The following is a 16,249-nucleotide window of genomic DNA, read 5'->3' on the forward strand; positions in this document are numbered from 1 at the left end:
CCTGCAAAACACAGAGCCAGTAGCATTTTCCCAATTCTCTGTCTCATCTAAACATAGGAAGGTGTTGTAACATGACAATGCCTTGCATGACCTTTGTGCAGTGTCACTGAGGAGTAATGGGGACCTCAAGATGCTCAAGTATGGAATAGGATTAAAGCATACGTAACTAAATTGGAGTTGGATCTGCAAAATAAGCATGAACTGCAACAGTGCACCAACAGTGGACCAACAGAAGCTGCTTTAAAGCTGAATGGGGGGGTTGCAGAATTGATATGTGATTTTTTTTCCTCCGTTTTAGTATAAATCAGTACACTCAAGATTATATTGGTGGGAAAGGTGGCAATTAATACATGCACCTCTTTGTTAACCAGCAGTTCTTCAGGAATTAAAAGGAGAGATGGCATTTGCACAATATGCTCACAGTAATGAATCATATATATGATCATTTTACTGCTAATGCAGCTCAGTTTCAAATAGCTCCTTTATGTTTTCAAGACGCTTTTAAGATTAGTTCAAGCTCCAGATTATAACTTCACAATTAAGACCAGTCTCTAAACCATCGTCTGAGTAATAAATTGTACACAATGCCTCCCAGTTCAGAGGGTTTGAACTTGATAACTGTGGCTTTGGAAACAGGATAACAATTTTGCATAGCACTGTTCGGCCTCAGAAGACCATGCAGAACACAACATTTCATGAATCCACTGTAACAGTTTTCCTTTCCAAGAAATATCTTTACTTCCCAAGCTTTAAAAATAATTTACTGATTTTTTTCCCAATTTGCCTGCTCGGTTCATTCAATTACATAAAATAAGTCATAAATAAGTCATAAATAATATAGTCAAATTAAGTGACTACATTGCAAATAATGTCACACAAGCATCTTTGGGTGGAACACAATACTCTTCTATGTGAATTGACACTTTGTAGGTCTTTTCTTTTTTTTTCCTTTTGTCCTCTTAAAAGCTTGTCCAAAATGTCAATCCTTACTTTGATGCATTTTTCCCTCCTACTCTAACAATTAATGTTGGAGGTGATCATCCCTGTCAGCTTCAGGCTTGCAAGGCCTCATCTGGAGGACAGCATCCAAGCCTGGGGCCACCAGCACAGGAAGGATGTGGAGCTGTTGTAGGGAATCCAGAGGAGGCCACTAAGATGATCAGAGGGCTGGAGCAGCTCTGCTGTGAAGAAAGGCTGAGGGAGTTGGTCATGTCCAGCCGGAAGAAGAAAAAGCCATGGGGGCACCTCATTTTGGCCTTCCAGTTCTTAGAAGGAACTTATAAATCAGGAGAGAGATCAACTTTTTGCACGGTCTGATAATGACAGAACAAGGGGAAATGCTTTTAAACTAAAAAAAGGTGAGAGTTATGTACGTTGAAAGTAATGAAAAGCTCAAAGTAATGGCTCTTATTTTCATTGAAACTACAACAGATACAAAGAGCAAAACAACACCATTTGATAGAGCAAATACTCAGCTACAAAACACCATTTTTCCATACAGTCACCATCATTTTTGCCAGTAATGAGTAGGAGCCTGCATGCTGCTGTCTCGCTCCAATTTATAGGAGGGAGAGGAGGTTCTTTTATTATCTCTATACCCAGTGTGAGATTAAGAAACAACGGTTCAAATGTTGGTCCAACCAGTTTATTACAAATCTTAATTAGAGAAATGGGGAAGGGGAGGACGGACACTATTATGAATTAGGGTAATGGAGAAGAAGGGTGATAGAAAAGATAGAAAAGAAGAAGCAAGGAGTCTTTATAGGAAGCAAGAGGGAGATGGTCACCACGGTGGATCCAGCGTGGTTCATGGTTCAGTCTTTGATCTTCAGTAGTGGTGGGTTGTTGGGCATTGTTCTGTTGATGACAACTAGAACGACGACTACCATGGTGATGATGGCCCCTTTTCGATGCTTTCAAAGTGGTCGAGTCAGCTGTCTTTGGAGTGACAGCTCAAATCCAAAGTGGTTGAGTCAGCTCTCCTTGGAGTGGCAGCTTCTGGCTCCGGGATCTCAGCAGGAAATTCCTTTGTTCCTATCTTCCTGGCCTTGCCAGCAGAAAAGTGGGAGCAGGGAGGTGCCAACTTGTATCTTGCCTTCACAGGATACGGTGATGTCGTCCCCCAGTCTCCCAAAGCAAACTGGAGTTATTTGGTCACAGGCTAAGTCTTCTGCCAGTAAACAGTCCTGAGCACTATCTTCCGAAGGCAAACAGCTAAAATTGTCCACACAATGATGTTGATTACCATACAACAACACCCATCACTCATCTTCTAGACAAGTCAGTCTGCAAGTGTGGAGTCTTGCATCTGGAGAGGAATAATTGCATGCACCAGTACAGACTGGGGGATGAGCTGCTGGAGGGGAGCTCTGCGGAGAGGGACCTGGGTGTCCTGGTGGACGACAGGTCGGCCATGAGCCAGCAGTGTGCCCTTGTGGCCAAGAGGGCCAATGGCATCCTGGGGTGCATTGAAAGAGCGTGGCCAGCAGGTCGAGGGAGGTGATCCTCCCCCTCTGCTCTGCGTCCAGTTCTGGGCTCCCCAATACAAAACAGACAGGGATCTCTTGGGAAGAGTCCAGCGGAGGGCCACGAAGATGGTGAAGGGCCTGGAGCATCTCTGCTATGAGGAAAGGCTGAGTGAACTGGGTCTGTTCAGCCTGGAGAAAAGAAGGCTGAGAGGGGACCTGATCCAGGTCTATCAGTATCTGAGGTGTGGGGGCAGAATGGTGAGGCCAGACTCTTTTCAGTGGTGAGTGGAGACAGGACAAGGGGAAACGGCCGGAAACTGCAGCATAGGAAGTTCTGCACCAATGTGCGAAGGAACTTCTGTGCAGTGAGGTGAGGAGCACTGGAACAGGCTGCAGGGAGGGGGGGGAGTCTCCTGCTCTGCAGATGTTCAAGACCTGCCTGGATGCCGACCTGTGCGACCTGCTGTAGGGAACCTGCTTTGGCAGGGGGTTGGACTCGATGATTTCTGGAGGTCCCTTCCAACCCCTACAGTTCTGTCATTCTGTGATTATCACAAGAAGCAAGCTTTGAGCCAAAAAAAAAAAACAAACACAAAATAAAACTAAAAAAAAAATCAACCAGAGAAGAATTCTCACAGCTGCTCTTGTAAAAATCTGCATGGTCATCCAGCGCGTGGCTTTTTGCTCACATTGCTGTCACCACTGCTAAAACTCATCCACTGCCTCACTGTGCTCACATCCTCTGTTTGCCCATAAACATTCAGCAAGCACCAGTGAATGTCAGTGGGCACTATCTCTCCCACACGGAGGAATAATGACGCACCTTGGCTTCAATTGCACTTTCAGGTCAGACACCGTTCTGTTGGACCGCCCCTCTGCTGCCATCTGTCGCACAGCTATGAAGTGCACAGGAACACTGGGGGAAGGCTCAACCAACCTCTGCTGCCATAACCCAAGCACCCTGCTTGTGACGTCGTGGCTCACATAATGAAATGGGAGGCTTTGTTTTCAGATGGGAACTTATACATAGGGATATACAGCAGCAAGGCAGTTGGAAAAAAAGCCAACACTCTAGGAAGTACTGTAGAATTAGTTACTAGAAGGTAGCGTACAGTTGAGAGAATATTCATGCTTTTCTAATCAAATACATATCAGGAACAATTAGGTATACCCAGGCCCACTGCAGACAAGGAGAGTCCCCTGCGATGTGCATTTTCATGGCTTTCTCCACACATCTTGAACAATCCTTGGTTTCTGATTCAATATGTATCCGTGCATACATATGTGCTTCTGCTGAACACACTCCAAATCCACAGCAAGGGGTTGTTTTAGGGTAGCATCACCCCTCATAACTTACTGCAACTCAATGACCAACAGAATTCGGCAAATAATGTACTATTTTAACTATTTCACTTGTTAGAAATATGGAAGTTCAATAAACTTGACCCCAGAAAATCTTTTTATGAGGGTTTTACTTTAATGGACTACTGCCACTAAAGGGGTAGGGCTAGTATGCACAAATAAACCAGGGGATAAAATTTACCTTGGATTCAGCATGAAGAATAGATGACTTCTCTCATCAGCTGTAAAGATATGACAAACCATAGTCTGCCTTCCCCTAAAGACCCTAGTGGGGTTTTATTTTCTTTTTTTAAAAACAAACCTAAAAACAACGCAAATTCTTGCATCATTCCTGAAAAGCATATTTGTACCACATCAACTGTTCCATTGGTTAAGATCAGATGAGGTGAAAGGCACCAACAGAACAAACAGACTATCAGCTTATCTCGAGCAAACACACTGCCACACAGGAGAGCAAACTGTGTACATTTACAGTGTGGGCAAAGTGGACATATGAAAAAGACAGGGAAAAAATCCAACAGAAAATATTATGCAAGAATCTTTGTCCTTGTGTACCCTCTAGTGGCTATGCAAGGTTACTCTGCCTTACAGTAACCAGCAGGCAGTTTCTTCACCAGCAGGGAGGGAATTAGCACCTGCTGCTACATTAGCCCTGTTACATCAACAAAGATCCAGAAGATCAAGGTTCTGAACAGTGAAAGTTACAAATCATTTGAAGCATTTAAGTTTGCAAACAATTCTGCCTTGTTAACTGAATGCAACGCTGCTATCTAAATTTTCTATAAAAAGTGATAATTCTCATAACAAGTACAACACATTCAGGGACTACACCCCAAGTGTTTGGCTGCATAGAAATTGCAGCAGGTCAGTAGATGAACTGAGCATTGGTTCTTCAGAAGTTCTAGAAAGACAGATACAATTTGATATGTTGATTACATCACTTACAGGAGACACAGAAATCGCATGAGACAGCAACAAACGATTGGGGCTATTCCACAAGCATGTTTTTAACTGGAAGAGACTGTTGTGATTGAATGTACTGAAGAAGTGGATTGTATCAGGAACCAAGACTGTCATCTGTTGTAACACCATGCAAGCAGTCAACTAACACTTACTTTAATACAGCTTAAACAAGCATAAGTGATGGTACTACAGACAAATCTAAAATGAACAAGTAGAAACAAAATTATCCTCTCATCTCCACTGTCAAAAAACAAACAACAAAAATAGTAAAGCCCACACAAACCACCACACCACCCCTAACCCTCCAATAAATAAAAGCTTAGCACTTTAGTCAAAGTACCAAGTCCACACAAGGATAAAAAAAAAAAAATCCTCATTACAATACATAGTACTAGGATATAAACCAAATTATGTTTTGCTGCCTGAACATGCTACCAGTGAAGCAAAAAAACAAGGATGCCAGAAGGGGCACAGACTGAGTAGACTAAGCACCTCATATCATGCAAACTGCTTTTGCTAGCAGTTATATAGTGGCATAAGAGACCAGCAATCACTCAACTGTTCAGCCTCCTACGTAGTAATACACAGCTTCACAGGAGGAAGTATTTCTGTGGCATTTCAATATGCAGTGTTGTTTAAATAAGATACATACACTGCCAATGTGAAGACAGCACAGGTTGAATATCTGCATATCAATTTTCAAAAAAAAAAAAACTTCTTGAAATTAAATTTGTGATAACACATGCTTGAGATGAAGACTTCAAAAAGTAGAGAATACATATAACAGATGTACACGTCCAGAGCAAGCTGAATCCCAGGAGATGTGCAACTCACATTGCTTTTAATAAAAAGGAACTCTTTTGTTCCACACAGCATATACAGAGACAGTACTGCCCAGTCCTCAAGACAATCATGAAGAAGCTTCCCTTCATTTGCAGTAACTGGGAGCTCAGCAGCAGAAGAGCTGGCTCTATTCTACAGATAGCACATGCGGTGTTGTTTTTTTGTTTTGTTTTGTTTTTCCCCTGGACCCAAAATGAACATTAGTGAAAAGCTATGCAATTGGACAGCCTCAGTAGCTCTTCCTTCACCCTATTCAACTGCATCACTTTTTCTAAGTGTAAAGTCAAGCAGAAATCCCCAAATTCTTTCTTCTGTGTGTAGGGTTCCAGAAAGTCAGTCCATCCATTTTGAAGATCACACCTAAGCAACTCTATTCTTGTGATTCATCCCCATGCCTGGGTTTTGCAATAATGTAGTACAAGCTTGCCATCACTTCCAAAACACTGCAAGAAAAGAAAACAAAAGCTATAAGATTATTCATGGACCAGCATATGCACAAAGCAAGAAGAAACCATCTAGGTAAATGTGTCGTGGAGTAGAGACATTCATAACAAAGCTCTCCATCATAACTGGAGGCATGATGTACTGTACAGGAAGACTGCTTTTCCAAGGATTGTATGAAGTAATGTCTCTTTAATTCTAACACAGACAAAAGAATGTCAACTGTTACACTAAAGTCGAGATATTACCAGTATCACTAGGAGCAATAACATATTTCAAGTGGCAGAAGTATATTAACTCTGTTCAGCATGTTTGGAAAAGATATTTTAAAACAAAAATCACCTCGTAGAGGGTCCCAACTTCCTGGTCTGGAGATGGAGCAAAGGATTGGTTTACATATATAAACTGCAAGAAAAGAAAACAATTGAAGAAACGTTCCTCCTAATTTCTAACCTAAATCTCCCCTTTTTGATTAGATTAGTTCCCCCTTCCATCACTCCCGAGCTGTGTAACAAGTGTAATTTTAATTTTGTATTTCAAATAAAAGCTTAAATGGAAAAGCATAAAGATATTGGAAGTACTGCTAATTGTCATGTCAGTACAATCCTGTTCCTGAGTCTGCTGCAACCTTTCTCAGGACACTTGGATTCCAAAGGGAGGAAGGAACGGCAATGTACAGCAGTGCAATGCTGCCCAGCTGCAGACATCCCTGCACAAGCCATCTGGAAAAAGTAATCAGTAGCATTAAACTGCTTGCAAAAGAAACTCTGAAGGGAGCAGCCATCAATATTCACAAAATCAACCCCAAAACTCCAGTTTTTCCCAAGTGTTTCTCCTGTACCCCATGCTTCTAAGCTACACGAGCACACAAACCTCTCCCTGGAACACACACAGCTGCAATCTGACAGCACAAGGCTAGAAGTGGAGATGGTGCAGATGGCACCTGGTCCAGCCAAGCAGGCACCGCTCCCGGGCGCTGCTCCTGCCCAGAGCACGCAGTGGGGAGCACAGTGAGGGCCATTACTGCCGCCTCACACCAGGCCTGGTGCTACAGGCTCAGCCCTGCAGGGCAAAGGCTCCGTACCAGCTGCTCAGATGCCATCAGCTTCAGGAATTTCTTGATGAAGTCACACAGGCCCTGGATGGTCCGGGTGCGCTCCACAGCCCACTTCTTGGTCTTCATAATGGGGGTGTCACCCACGGCCTTCAGCAGGACGTCAACTGGGAACGCAACAGCGTTAATGGCGGCTGAGCCAGGCAGTCAGGGGCCGCCGCCTCTCGCTCTCGCCGCTGATTGGCTCTCGCTCCCGCCCGTCACCAAGCAGTCCCGCCCCTCGCCCGCCCTCCTCTCCCGGCCCGCCGCCCCATTACTTTTCTTCTTGGAGTCACTGGCGGGCTCCTCGTTGCTCGGCGAACCGGCAGGGGAGGCGGCCGGCTCTCCGACGCCCAAAGCCGCTCCGCTCTCCGAGGTTCTTTCCGGGGCCTCTTCCCCGGCCCCGCTTCGCCCCTCGCTCTGCGGCGAGGCCAGCGCTCGCTCCTCCGCTTCCGCCATACCTCCTCCCTCCCATAGGCGGAAGCGACGTGAGGCGCGGAGCAGCCCCGCCGCCACGAGGCGTTTTGTCCCTCGCGGGACGCCGCCTTCCCGGTCACGTGCCGGGGGCGGGGCGCGTCACGTGCCGCCGGGGCCGTTCCGTCGCTCAGGGCTGCGGCTCGCCGGAGCGCCGCTGGCCCCACCATGATCAAAGCCATCCTCATCTTCAACAACCACGGCAAGCCGCGGCTCTCCAAGTTCTACCAGCGCTACGTATGGGCGGGGCGGCACCGGGGGCAGGGGCAGGGGCAGGGGCAGGGGGAGGGAGTCGCGTCTCGAGGCGTTCGCTGTGCGGGGAGGGCCCGTTCCCGGTTCCCTGTTCGCGGGCTGCGAGCTCACAGCCGCGCTGATCGCTCGAGGGTCGCTGCCCGTTGCGGGCGTTCCTTGAGTAACGGCGGCTTTCGGGCCGTTCTGTCCCGTTTTGTTGTCCTTCGCTCTGCAAGTAGCCCTGTGGTAGTCCTGAGGGTGGAACAACGCCTCGCTCAGAGGCATACTGCGCTCCCACATCTGTAGGGATCCGCAGCCCCAGAGCCTGCGGCTCCTTTTGGCTTTTTACATGGGAGAAGTCGCTGCGAGGCAGCTCTGAGAACGCAGCGTAAGGGCTGGGTCTGAGAGAGAGGAAGCTGCGGCCGCAGGGAAGCTGAGGAATATGCATAGCAATGTTTGACCGAATTCAGGGACGGGAGCTTTTAAAATGATGCTTTAATCCTGTACAGCTGTTCTTAGTGAACAGACTAATCCGTGCTTGGATTGACCTTGGGCGTTAAAATCGAAGAAAACAATGCATGCAGTTGTGTACACAAATAGTTCTTTTTCAGCAGCGCCCCTATTTGTATCTGTGGCCAGTTAGTTGCAATTTTGGCCATTACAAAACCTTTATTTACTCTTATTGGAAGGAATGGTTCTTGCTTCGCACATCTCAGGGTTAAAATGATGGCTATGGCTCTTCAGTTTATACTGCTAGGCTTGTAATTCAAGGCCTGTAACTGATACAGCTCATTACAATGGGTGACTGAATTTAATCTGTCTCCTCAGAGAGTCAGTCATCAGAAATTCTGTTGCATGTCTGTAAACCATTTTCATCTCTCTCAACTATCTTGGGTTACCAAGCTGCCATCTCTGATTTAACATTCCTAATTTTGAAGTTCAAATGTTGATAAGCATTAACCTTGTGTGCATATCTGTATTTCTGGGTAACTTTGCAGAACTTCAGGGACTTACTGAAGAAGTCTCACTCCTTACCCTAACCAATCAGTGTAGATGTAATAGTTAAAGTGTATTAATGAAATACCCTGGCAAATTATACAACTCCATCACTGTGAGAAGCAAGTAAATTCCATTCTTGTTTTCCATTGAAATCTAAATATGTTTTTGTCTTTTAATACTGCTGTGAATTTGCAGATTCCTAAGTTGGAGAAGGAAGAGCAGGAGGAAAAGAGTGCATGACAAGAGAGTAACAGATTTCTTGTGTGAATTTCACTTCCCCTCAGCTTCTTTCATAATTGGAATTAGAACAAGTTCTCAATGCATGAAGTAGTATAATACAACTGTGTAAACAGATAGCTTTGTAGTTTTGAAAATGAAAATCAGAAGTGAAACGTAAGAAATGATGTCGTTACTCCTCTCCAGAATTAGTTGCCTGTTGTTTGCAACTTTGTCTTGATTATCCTTTTGCATGTAGTTGTACATTGTGGCCATTTCAAAGTTTGAAATAGGTTTCTGAACAACTTTGAGAATAAGGGTAGTAAACAGAAGTTAATTTCGATGGCTGTCTTTCTTTCTTAAGGAAAGAAGACCCATCCTCTCTTTCCGTAGAGGTAAGATAGAAAGCATAGAGAGGGAAACTGAGTACTACAGTGGAAGATGCAGGCACACTTCTGGGAAATGAATCTGCACAAACAGATGTGCAGCAAAAACTAATGTGGAAGACTGATGGACAGTTGCAGTGGGGATTCAAGAAGGGTCCAGTGAACTCAAACTTAGAAGTGATGATCAGTAAAAAGAAAAAGAGAGGTGGCAGGCTAAGATTTTGTTCACAAACCCATTCGCAGTATATTTCTGAAAGACTTGTATTAATGGGATTGGTTTTTTTTAGCACCACACCGGTGCTTTTTTGCCAAATAATGTGTGAAGGTTTTTCAGAAGATGTTTGTATCTGTTCAGCTTACAGTGGAGATAGGAAGATTCCTGAATACTTTAGAGTACATCCTTTTTATTGAATAAACTAATTTGAAATGTTGGTATCTGGAGAATTTTCTTAAAAACAGGCACATTTTTTCACAACAATTTCTTTCACAATAATATATTCTTCTGCAGCTTAAATGCCCTTTTTTACCGTAGATGTTGAAATGACAAAAAAACAGTGTACAGCTTGTTACTTGGCACATTTAAGGTATCAGGAGTGGATAGGTACAGGATACTCGTATGCTTTATGTTCTGCTTATGTGCTGTGGGTTCTGTGATTGTTGGTTAATCCATTTTGCTTGATAGCAAAATGCATTTTCTTTTATAGAGTGAAGATACACAGCAACAAATTATCAGAGAAACCTTCCACTTAGTATCCAAACGTGATGAAAATGTCTGTAATTTTCTAGAAGGAGGCTTGTAAGTATCAGATTTAAAATAAATGTTCTACATTTGCAAATATTTCTGTTGATAGTAGCATACTTGTTCTTACAATTATAATGTAAATGCCATGTGGCTTGAGATATTTGGCACACTAGTAATAGGATTAGATTGATACCAGCTATATTTTTTACTAGTTGGAATGTACATATGTATTTATTTGTGTGTATACATATATGTATATATATGTATCAAAATTGCTTAGGAAATAGAGCATATTTTTTTCTAGAGGAACAGACACAGTGCTGTATCTAGTCTTACAAGTGGTTCAAACACAAGATGTGGAAGAAAAATGCAGATGATATCTAACCAGTTTCCCTGTAATTCACCTAAAGATTTCTGATTTTGTTTGAAGACCTTGGCCAAATCTACTGAGAAAGTGAAAATATTTCAAAGCTGATGCTTAGGCTTGTGCTCCTAGAATCTGAGTGCACAGCTCTAGTTGTAGGATTCCCCAGCTTGCCTGTTAGGGCTCAGACTTGCTGTATAAACTAGTAAGAAAATGTTTTTGAAATGTGTTACTGAAGCTTTAATCTGGAATTTTTATTACTGTACTGTGGAGAAGGGTTGAGGAAAGCCATACTTGTATCTGCTGTCTTCAGAAGACATGTACAGAATATTCTTTCTTGGATCGTGTTGTTTTTTTTTTTTTTTTTTTTTTTCTTAAAAAAAACATCTTACTTTAACTGAGCAGGAGGAATTCTTATGTGGAAAAGTGTTTTGAAATGCTAGTCATCAAGACTGAATAGTTAAATTGCCACCTGCTAGGTAAAGGGGTCATAGTTGAGAGACAAGCTCATGATTTCCAGTATAAACATAGAGACTGTATTAGTCTAAGTGTTCTAATGATGGAAAATTTCTAATTGCTGAAAGCTAGCATGTTAATGATACTTTATGCAGAGTCACAGTTAAATACTTGGTTGTACTCTGCCAGCTGTGGTTTCTTTGTCCTAGCCTGGATGATCCCTGATGATTTTAATAAAATGCTTTTTTTCATCTGCTCAACTTTTCATGCATTTGATTCTTGGAGATGATTCTAAGCTAGAAATGTGCTGACTTGAAAGCTGTGAGATAAAGAAGCTGCTTGGAGATTTTTAAAAAAGCTGGGCAACACAAAAATCATAGGCAAAGGATTATTTTTTTTAATGACAGGGATCACTTTGTAGTTTGTGTTCTGGCCAAAGGCCTCATTTTGCTTGCTGAAATTGAAAGAGCTTAGGTAGTTTTGACCTGGTATAAAATTAAGGGAGTATTTTGAGATGCATAGCCGTGTAGGTCCAGGCTACAAAGTACTTCAATTTTATTTTAGCATACTTTCTGTTGCATAGAGTGGATGTTGATGAGCTGAAGAATGTCTGTTAATGATGAATTCCTTCTTCAGGAAGGCTATAGCAGAAGAGTGGAAGGAAGTAAGATGTTTAGACATCTTTTCTTTGTGTTTAGTAACTGGATGGTTAGTGAGTTGCAGAAGGAATAATGTTTTTGTGGATTTTAACGTTGCTTCACAAACTATTGACTGTAGTTCTGTCTTATTTTTCATGATATCAGACGTCATATACTACATTGATGATTATGTGGTCCATAAACACAGTTTAGGGTTTTTCTGTAGTCCAAATGCCAGCCTGCAGTATAGATTTCTTCTAATGCTGCTGCTCTCTTGAGAAAGGTAGGGAATGATTCTTCAGCATGTGTTCTGTTAAGCTGTAAAGCACATTTATGTCTGTACAGTGCCTGCTAGTGTGTAATGGAAGTTTGTTTTTGGGTGAACCTGCCCAGTCAGTTTGAATTGATTATAATATGGGGGTGTGTGTAACAATGTAATTAATATCCATATGGGTAACAATAATGATGTTTATGTGGAAAATGTAACTTGGGTTTGTTGCTTTGTTTTCTTCCATTGTCATTATATTACAGAATGGGTGTTTGATTTTTGAAAAGCTGCAGCCAGTTATTAACAGTAGGCACCCTTTTAACAGAAATGACTGGGGTTTTGCTCAGCATGTCCTCAGAGGCTAACTGAGTTTTGTGTTTTCTTTCCCATTTAGATTAATAGGTGGATCTGATAACAAGCTGATTTACCGACACTATGCCACCTTGTATTTTGTGTTTTGCGTGGATTCTTCAGAAAGCGAGCTTGGCATTTTAGACCTGATACAAGTAAGTTTGTTTACTTTTTTTTTTAAAGTAATTGGATTTCTAAGTCCTTTGGAACTTCAGTGTTTAACCTTGTCTTTCTGTTACAATATTTGTAATGAAGGAGACTTTCATACTCTGAATATGCTCAGTGCAGAGTATTATTTTTGAACATCTGTAATTCTCTGGACTTTCTTTAAATAAGTGATTTCCCAGGTTCGTGATGCAGTAAAGGGAATAGTTCATTTGGAAGCTACTGAGCAGTCTTCAGTTACTTTTTTGCTGCAGCTTTGCAAGGCCTTGTTTTGTCTGCTAGTCGAGATGGTAAGTTCAAACATTTGCCAGGACAATTTTAGAGGATGAGAACTTTGATACATAATGCTGCTCATACATTTATGTGCATGTCTGTGTATTCACTACAGATATGTAACAAATTTAAAACAGCCAGAACCTGTTACAGTGCAACTTTTCAAAAGAACTGTCATGGTTTAGGAGTTTTCATTCAGATATGCCTTGAAAGTTGTTGTAGTGATTTTTCAACACAGAACTTGTTAATAAGTAATTTCACGAATTATCCTTACTGTTATCTGTGGTGTGAACCACAGAATTGTTTCTCACCCCGAAGTAGCATATGTCATCACATAAAATTGGGTGTTGGGTATATGATTTGTTTTAATGTAGTCTTTTAAAACTTGATTTGGTACTGATAAATTTATTCATGTATTTGAACAATGTATACTTGTGTTTACAGCTGCACCATATAGATGTGTATAGGATATTATAACCTTTAAAAGCTCACGTGTCTAGAAAATTGTTTTATTACTTGATTAAAATCTGTGATATCCTGAGATGCGGGCGTGTATGTGTCATTTATTTTACACTGAGCCTTAGAGGCCCCTGGGTTCCCTGCAAACCTCTGTTGGAGCTGAATATTTTTTTGTAGTCATCTACAAGTGTTCAGAACACCTCTTTGGTGTGAAGTTCTCTTCTGGACTGTAAATCCATATAACCTTTCCAAGAGGGCTTGTAGTGAGCAAGAAAAGAAACTGGTTTTCTAGATTCTTATATAATCTTTACTCACAGAAACATTCTGAATTACGTGAGTTACTGAGTGTCCAAAGTGGCCTTATGCACTTATAGCTGCTTGTCTGCTGATTGCTTTGTGTGACTTCTAAAATATTTATGAACTGAGGAAGGAAGCATGTTAATGTTTTATGTGACTTAGGAAGGTTTTTTCTGATAGAGAGCTTATTTATGAGTATCTTTTGTTGAATCAGACAGTAAGGACAGGAAAGGCTAAGTCAGTCAGTCTGACATGCTGTGTTTTGCATGTGTTTATGCAGATTTGTTTGTGTTTGTGCAGATTCAACTAGCATTTCATAGTTATTGTATAATAAATAAAATTTCATAGTTATAGTATAATAAAAGTGATGGATCAGTAGCTTTCAATAATTTCCGATTTAATACTGTAACCTAATTTTACTTTAAGGTGCTGAAGCAAGTTTCTGCAGCTTTGTACTACATATATATATAGTACCCTCAAACTCTCTGAATTAAATAGTGCCTAACCTTTAAACTGCGTTACTTCTTATGCCACAAGTTCTTGGATGGAATTCCATAACTTGATATATACATTTCACATTTTTTCCATAAAGATCCAGTGCTGAATTACTAACCAGTGTAACTACTTGAATAAAGCAAAAATAATATAAATAGTACTTCTGTTTATAGCAGTACTTGATTTTTTTTTAACGCTATGATTTTCTTTTTAAATACAGTCTCACCACAGTATCTGCAGCTGTTCAGTGCTCCTGTTTCTCTAGATCATTATAATTCAGCCATCTGATTGTAGTAGAAAGTATACACAGATTGATTTAACATTTTTAATTTCCATTCTGGCTCACAATCTGTTTAATCCTCTTAGCAATAGCAATCAGAGTTGAACGGATCTTTATCTGGAAAAGCACCTTCAAAAAATGTATGTGTGGTGCAGACTGGCAGCAGTATATACACATACACCTGCATCTACTCAAATAAATTAGCACTGTTTTTATGTTCAGAAGCGCTGAAGCATTTTCATGTGCCTTTGTTTACTACAGTTCAGAGACAGTACAGATAACGGTAAGCCAGCTTAAACAACCTCAGCTACACTGGCCTTTCTTTAGACGTGCTCCAGTCCTGTAATCATCCTTGTGGCTCTTCTCTGGACCTGCCCCAACAGCTGTATGTCTTTCATTTCCTTGGAGCCCCAGGCCGGGATGCATTACTCCTGACTGGGCATCACAAGGGCAGAGCAGAAGAGAACAGTTACCACCCTTACTCTGCCAACCACCCCTGTTCTGATGCAGCCCGGATCAAGGCACAAGCACATGCAGCTGGCTCATGTTCAGCTTTTCATCCAGCAGAATCTTCAAGTTCCTTGCAGAGCTGCTTTCAATGAATTCTTCTCCCAGTCTGTAAATATATTGCCCTGACCCAACTGCAGCACTTTGCACTTGGTGTTCTTAAATCTCATTTTAGATTCATGTGGGGCCAGTTTTCAAACTTTGGTTGGCACTCCTTATTCTCTTGTGTGAACTACACCACTCAGCTTGATGTCATCAGCAAACTTGAGAAAGGTGCACTCGATTCCACTGTCTGTGTCATTGATAAAAGTGTTAAGGAGCACTGGTTGGCAGACTTTGCCTGCTCACCATTACTTTTCAGATATGATAGTGGCTTGGCAGCAGTATCAGCCAGTGCCTTCAGGACCCTGTAATTCATTTCATAAGGTGCCCTGAGACTTGTTCTTTGTTTACATTTGGAAGTTTTTTGCTCCCCCAGCCCTTGTGTAAAGGTTGAGGGACATTAGAGACACGGGAAGCCTGAATGCCAGTGAAGACTAAGGCAGAGAACTTGCCGAGAACCTTGGCCTTCTACATGTCTGTTGAAGCCAGTTCTCGCTTCTCATTTATAAGGGGGTACATTATCCCTGGCCTTTCTATTTTGGCCAGTGTATCTAGAATCCCATCGTACTAATTTTACATCCCTTGCTAAGGCCAGTTCCATCTGTGCCTTGGTTTTCCTGAGCCCATCTCTACAGACAGAATCCCTGTGTTTTTCCCAGGCCACACATCTCTGCTTCCATTGCCTGTATGTTCCCTTCTTTTCCCTCAGTTTGACCAGCAGGACCTTGTTGAACCATTCCAGTTTCCTGCCTCCTCTGCTTGATTTCTTATGCTGAGGGTGCAGTGCTCTTGTGGTCTCACAAAAGTCCTCAGAGTTTTACCAGCTCTGATCTGCTACTTTGTCCCTAAACCCAGCTTCCCAGAGGATCCCATCCAATTTCCATAAAGAGCCCAAAGTTCAGGGTACTAACTGCTTTTTTCCTAGACTGTGTTTCTCAAGATTGTGAACTCGACCAGGGTATGGTTGCTGCAGCCCAGACTGCCTACCTGTTAAATGAGCATCTCTGCATCAGTGAGCACCAAGTACTTCACCTCCTTTTGGTGTAATACCTGTGTCAGGAAGTTTATCCTCAAAAGATAACTTTGAGTCCTTTTAAAGGACTCCAGGAGTCACTTGGAATGTTTAAAGTTTTATGTTGCTTTCTAAGCAGACATCTGAGTGGTTGAAATCCTCCATCAAGATGAGAGCCTCTGAGCCCAGTAAGTCGTGTAGCTGAAGCGAGAAGGCCTTATTCATTGGCTCCTCTTGATCAGGCAGCCTGTAGCAGGCCCCAGTCTAGACCCCCAGTAGACCACCAGGCATCCTGTCTCAGTCTTATCTAATGTAACCCACAAGCTCTCAACCTGATCACAGTTGTTTTTTAGAGGTAACTCTT

The 16,249-nt window shown here is 42.1% G+C and overlaps 2 protein-coding genes across 6 annotated transcripts in view; one reads left to right on the plus strand and one right to left on the minus strand.

The window, feature by feature from the left end:
• Nucleotides 1-4,930: 4,930 nt before the first annotated feature.
• Nucleotides 4,931-7,698, minus strand: ATG12 (autophagy related 12). Its single transcript, XM_052701372.1, has 4 exons — nucleotides 7,449-7,698; nucleotides 7,162-7,298; nucleotides 6,420-6,482; nucleotides 4,931-6,079 (listed from the first exon to the last, which is right to left on the minus strand). The coding sequence occupies exons 1-4, from the start codon at nucleotides 7,627-7,629 to the stop codon at nucleotides 6,020-6,022; spliced, it is 441 nt and encodes a 146-aa protein (XP_052557332.1). The 5' UTR covers nucleotides 7,630-7,698; the 3' UTR covers nucleotides 4,931-6,019.
• A 27-nt stretch (nucleotides 7,699-7,725) lies between these two features.
• Nucleotides 7,726-16,249, plus strand: part of AP3S1 (adaptor related protein complex 3 subunit sigma 1) — a 51,229-nt gene continuing 42,705 nt past the window's right edge. For 3 of the 5 annotated variants that reach the window (XR_008210651.1, XM_052701369.1, XM_052701368.1), the window contains exons 1-3: nucleotides 7,728-7,881; nucleotides 10,181-10,272; nucleotides 12,339-12,450. Coding sequence is in view for 4 of the 5 variants with exons in the window: in XM_052701369.1 (XP_052557329.1) it covers nucleotides 7,813-7,881; nucleotides 10,181-10,272; nucleotides 12,339-12,450 (273 nt within the window). In the remaining variant the exon portion in view is untranslated. Of the gene's footprint in view, nucleotides 7,882-10,180; nucleotides 10,273-12,338; nucleotides 12,451-16,249 lie in introns of all 5 variants that reach the window. The other 2 variants (XM_052701371.1, XM_052701367.1) reach the window with 2 other exon arrangements.

Source organism: Tympanuchus pallidicinctus, unplaced genomic scaffold (genome assembly GCF_026119805.1).
Source record: "Tympanuchus pallidicinctus isolate F22 unplaced genomic scaffold, pur_lepc_1.0 scaffold4, whole genome shotgun sequence".
Taxonomy (NCBI): domain Eukaryota; kingdom Metazoa; phylum Chordata; class Aves; order Galliformes; family Phasianidae; genus Tympanuchus; species Tympanuchus pallidicinctus.

What these genes read in the sequence shown, in the direction of transcription:
- ATG12 (XM_052701372.1), bottom strand. Translation starts at nt 7,629, where the DNA reads ATGGCGGAAGCGGAGGAGCGAGCGCTGGCCTCGCCGCAGAGCGAGGGG. An exon ending in CAGTGACTCCAAGAAGAAAA is followed by an intron (nt 7,299 to 7,448) that starts GTAATGGGGCGG and finishes TTGCGTTCCCAG; the next exon opens with TTGACGTCCTGCTGAAGGCC. An exon ending in TGATGGCATCTGAGCAGCTG is followed by an intron (nt 6,483 to 7,161) that starts GTACGGAGCCTT and finishes CTTTTCTTGCAG; the next exon opens with TTTATATATGTAAACCAATC.